The sequence below is a fragment of the Penaeus chinensis genome, chromosome 1 (assembly GCF_019202785.1).
Source record: "Penaeus chinensis breed Huanghai No. 1 chromosome 1, ASM1920278v2, whole genome shotgun sequence".
NCBI lineage: Eukaryota > Metazoa > Arthropoda > Malacostraca > Decapoda > Penaeidae > Penaeus > Penaeus chinensis.
In genome coordinates this window covers 1,202,030-1,207,029 of record NC_061819.1, presented here as the reverse complement: position 1 = coordinate 1,207,029, position 5,000 = coordinate 1,202,030, and the positions used below count along the sequence as shown (strand labels likewise).

At 43.0% G+C, this 5,000-nt stretch overlaps 1 protein-coding gene across 2 annotated transcripts in view; it reads left to right on the top strand.

Moving 5' to 3' along the window:
• Window positions 1-5,000, top strand: part of LOC125026709 (4-coumarate--CoA ligase 3-like) — a 6,986-nt gene that overhangs the window by 1,938 nt on the left and 48 nt on the right. For both annotated transcript variants that reach the window (XM_047615349.1, XM_047615353.1), the window contains exons 4-10: window positions 1-28; window positions 315-459; window positions 982-1,136; window positions 2,127-2,301; window positions 2,865-3,034; window positions 4,119-4,274; window positions 4,636-5,000. The exon at window positions 1-28 is cut by the window's left edge and continues 172 nt beyond it; the exon at window positions 4,636-5,000 is cut by the window's right edge. In XM_047615349.1, the coding sequence (XP_047471305.1) occupies window positions 1-28; window positions 315-459; window positions 982-1,136; window positions 2,127-2,301; window positions 2,865-3,034; window positions 4,119-4,274; window positions 4,636-4,917 (1,111 nt within the window). In that variant the 3' untranslated portion in view covers window positions 4,918-5,000. The remainder of the gene's footprint in view (window positions 29-314; window positions 460-981; window positions 1,137-2,126; window positions 2,302-2,864; window positions 3,035-4,118; window positions 4,275-4,635) is intronic.

The following is a 5,000-nucleotide window of genomic DNA, read 5'->3' as shown; positions in this document are numbered from 1 at the left end:
CAACACGCCCTTCGCTGATTTCGTTGACGTACGTGTTATGGGCGCCGTCCGATGGCATTTTGTGGGAGATGAACAGCAGAGTGACAAGTTAATGTCTGAACTTAAAAGAACTGCTGCTGGTAGTCAAATCAGAGGGACCTGATGATAACAAATGACTCAAAAGGACGTCATCATAACAAACGATTAAAAGGGGCGTAAACATAACAATCCATAAAAACCGTAATCATAAACCACCAACATAACGATATACACAACAGCGTAACGACCAAATAATATACTAATGCCAGTGTCATCTCGATACACGACCTCTCCAGGTGCCCTTAGACCGCGTAGCAGCTCTCCCGTACTCCAGCGGCACGACAGGGAAGCCGAAGGGCGTGTCTCTCACCCACTCGGCCATCGCCAATAACATCGCTATGTACCACAACCCGCATACGATCAACGCTGAGAAAGCAGAAGGTGAGGGAGAAACATTTGGGTTATATTCTGCATTTAATCTATTGCTTGGTTTGAGGTTTGTCTTTATATTGAGCATCCCTTCGCTCATCAGATCTGTGTAATATTAGTAAAGGGTTTTTGTTCTGCCAACTGCGTGCGTTACATCATGGATTTTACTGATTTTAATGTATGCATATACCCAGAAGACTTTTCTTAGAATATGTATGTATATGTATATATGTATAAATATATACATATATATATCCATTTATTAATATTTTGTAACTTGAAGAGGCAAGACATTTATACGCATATAGGCCTGAAAAGGCAAGCACCTCCCCCCCAATAATAATTTTGATGATAAAAATAATAAATTAATAAAATTAATCCAAAGCCAACAAGCTTAAAAACAGACTTAAAATTACCACCCCCCCCCCTCATCCCCCCAGAAAAGGAAGTACGACCATCAACAACAACAAAAATATTTTTTAAAAAAATAACAAAACCGGATTCCCCTAAAACCTCCCTCCCTCCCACCTTCAGGAGACCACCAGGAGGTTCTGATGGGCCTCCTCCCCTTCTTCCACATCTACGGCATGTGCGTGATCATGTCCTCCGGCCTGTGCAGAGGAGCCAAGATCGTCACGCTGCCCAAGTTCGAGCCCCAGGTCTACGCCAGCGTCCTCAAGAAGCACAAGGTGAAGGGGGAGTCTGTGAGGCGAGGAGAGGACGCCGCGCGGGCTCAGGCCTGCGGGTGGCGGGAGCTGTTGCTGTTAGCTGTGCTATCTCGCAGTTGTTCTTATGTGTTGTTACCTTTTTGTTGCTGTTATCGTTGTGTTGTCATCTTTTTGTTGTTGTTATCGTTGTGTTGTTATCTTTTTGTTGTTGTTATCGTTGTGTTGTTATCTTGTTGTTGTTGTTATCGTTGTGTTGTCATCTTTTAGTTGTTGTTATCGTTGTGTTATCTTTTTGTTGTTGTTATCGTTGTGTTGTCATCTTTTAGTTGTTGTTATCGTTGTGTTATCTTTTTGTTGTTGTTATCGTTGTGTTGTTATATTTGTGTTAATTTGAGTTATTTTTTGTGTTGTTATCTTTGTGTTCTTGTAATCTGTGTCATCTTTAAGTTGTTGTTTTAAACGTATTGTTATATTTTTGTTCTTGTTTATCTTTGAGTTGTTTTTACCTTTGTGTTGCTATTTTTGTGCTGTCGTTGTCTTTGCTTTTTTCCTTTTGTTATCTTTCTGTTGTTATCTTTCTGTTGTTATCTTTCTCTTGTTATCTTTCTCTTTTTCTTACTGTTGTTATTTTCTTTCTGCTGCAAAAGGTGGAAGCACAGGTTGGCCATGGGTTGCTTGGTTGGTATTTATTTTGCTGTTTAGATGTCGCTTGGGTAAGAAGGTGATATTATCTTGAAATATAAAGTAGTAGTACTAAAAACAACAATGACGATACTAGAAATTATGATAATGAAAACAACAGCAGCAACAACAAAAAAATAACAATAACAACGATGATAATGGTAATGATCACCATATTGCCTTACCATCATCACCACTATGATGATAATGATAACAAAATACGATCATAAAACCACAATCCCACTCTACCCTTCGCTCTCACCCACCACCCAACATCCAGAGCCATCATCGATAACCTTCCACTCATCCACCTTCATCCACTCCCCTCAGATCTCGGTCCTCCACACGGTGCCGCCCCTCCTGCAGTTCGTCGCCGCCTCTCCCGCCGTGGCGCCGGACGACCTGTCCCATGTCCATACCGTGATGTGTGGCGCGGCGCCAGTTCCTCCTGCGGCAGCCATGGCGCTCAAGGAGAAGGTGTCACGGCCGATTTTCTTCCAGGAAGGTGAGGATTGGGCTGTCGGTTTGGCTTCGGGGGAGGGAAGGGGAGGGAAGAAGAGAAGGGAGAGAAGGGGAGGGAAGAAGAGAAGAGAGGGAAGGGGAGGGAGGAAGAGAAGAGAGGAGAGGGAGGAGGGAGGGAAGAGAGGAGAGGGAGGAGGGAGGGAAGAAGAGAAGGGAGGGAAGGGGAGGGAAAAAGAGAAGAGAGGAGAGGGAGGAGGGAGGGAAGAAGAGAGGAGGAGAGGAGAGAAGAGAGAAGAGGGAGGGAAGAAGAGAGAAGAGGGAAGGGGAGGGAGAGGGATTATGAAAGAGTGAGGATGAGAAGGAAAGAGAGGGTCAGGGTCCGGTAGTGACCGAGCGTGAGAGAGAGAGAGAGAGAGAGAGAGAGTGAGAGAGAGAGAGAGAGACAGACACAGAGAGAGAGAGAGAGAGAGAGAGAGAGAGAGAGAGAGAGAGAGAGAGAGAGAGAGAGAGAGAGAGAGAGAGAGAGAGAGAGAGAGTTCGAAAAGGAACCCTTAACCCCCTTGACCGAAAGCCCCTAACCCCGAACCTCTGTCCCCAACCCCCTAGGCTTCGGCATGACGGAAACCCTCTGTACGCACATGACTCCTAAGGGCGAAGAAAAGCTGGGTTACTGTGGAAAACTCGTCCCTCACACAAGAGCCAAGATCGTCGATTTGGAAACTGGAGCTGCCTTGCCTCCGGGAGCTGAGGGCGAACTCTGCGTCCATTCGCCTGCCGTAAGTTTATGGACCTTCAAGTGTTTTCTCTTTTCTTTCTCTTTCTTTTTCTTCCCTTTAGATTCTCTATAATACGTTAAGAGTGAATGATAAAGGAGCGGTCTATATTACGTAAAGAAATAAATGATACGAGAGATCTATAATTATCTTTATAAAATAAATAGTAAGGTAGAGGTCTCTGTTATGTAAAAAATTAATAATAATAATAATGATGACAAAGGAATCTGTAATACGGAGATAAATTACAAAGACGAAATCCATAATACACCAAAAATAAAATACCGAATTTAAGAACAAACGAGAAAGAGAAGAAAAAAAAAAGAACAAAAAAAAGTATTACTTACATAACGTGAGTTTATTTGTAACTCTTTTCATCGATAAGACTCTACTGATAAGACCTGTTACTCAGAGACCTTGATAAGGAGATGTCACAACTCTTGAGAGCCGCCGGACGTCTCCATTCTGATTAGACTATCTCGCCTCCTTCCCCTATATGCTTTTCCCAACTCATGCCAGTGATAACAGCTAACGTGAGGGATAGACTGAGTAGATCCTTCATGATTCTGGATGATGGTGGAAAGAAGTACAGATAAGACGGATAAAGAGTAACGATTTTGATAGGATGTTACAACACGTGTGTGGGGGGGGGGGGTAATATTGACAAGGAATCATACAGCACTAGTAGTAATGATAATAATAATGATAATATTAATATTAATGATAATGAGAATGAGAATGGTAATGATAATGATGATAATAATAACAATAATATTAATAAAAAACATCAGTAAAAATTATAATAATAATGATGACAATAACAATAATGAAAAAATAACAGTAATAATATTAATAGCAGCTATAATCATGATAATGAAAATAATAATAATGATAATGAAAATGGTGATAATAATAATTATAATAATAATAATAAAACAATGACAGTAATAATAATAACAATGATAAAGATAACAACAATAATAATGTCAATCATCACAATAATACTAATAATGATAATAATAGTGCTAGATCCAACCCCTCCCCCCGCGCCTAAAGACCGCCCTCGTGACCCGTCCTTTCTCCCCAGCTGATGGCCGGCTACCACAACAACCCGGAGGCCACGAGCGACTGCTTCGACGCGGAGGGCTGGTTCCACACCGGGGACGTGGCTGTTTGCGACAAAGAGGGCTACTTCTCTATCGTTGACCGCATCAAGGAGCTCATTAAGGTCAAGGGGCTGCAGGTAAATGAGCGAATGGCAGGGACTGAGACGCGTGGTTCGTGGCCGGTCGTTGCTAGTGAGGCTGCGGTAGGGCTGGAGTGATCATGATAATATTGAGAATTATTATTAGAGGAATTTTCATTCTTATTGTTAATAGTAACAGTAATATTATTATTATTATTATTATAATAGTAATGATGATAATAATAATAATACTAATGAGAACGATAATGCCAATGCTAATGCTAATGATAACAATAAGGATGATGATACATTACATCACAAAACCCGGAATACTTCTAAAATCCGTTGAAAAAAGACAATCGCCATTACAAATCGAGCCCAGAGCCCCCTGACGCTTACCCCTCCTTCCCTCCCGCAGGTGTCTCCATCGGAGCTGGAGGACATCCTCCTGCGGCATCCTGGAGTGGCCGACGTCGGGATCACGGCTGTGGACGACGAGCGAGCCGGAGAAGTCCCTCGCGCCTATGTCGTGCGCAGGAATCAGGATCTGAGCGAAAAGGACCTCCACACCTTCCTCGGGAGCCGCGTGGCTCCTCATAAGCAGCTGGCAGGAGGGATCAGGTTCGTGGAGGAGCTTCCCAAGAACCCGACCGGAAAGCTCCTTCGGCGCCAGCTGAAGAAAATGGCGGACGGCGAGTGATGACGTCATAGCGGGAAGGAAGGAAGCGACTCCAATACTATATTCTCACCAGATCTGATTACGTATTACAATTGCATTTTCGA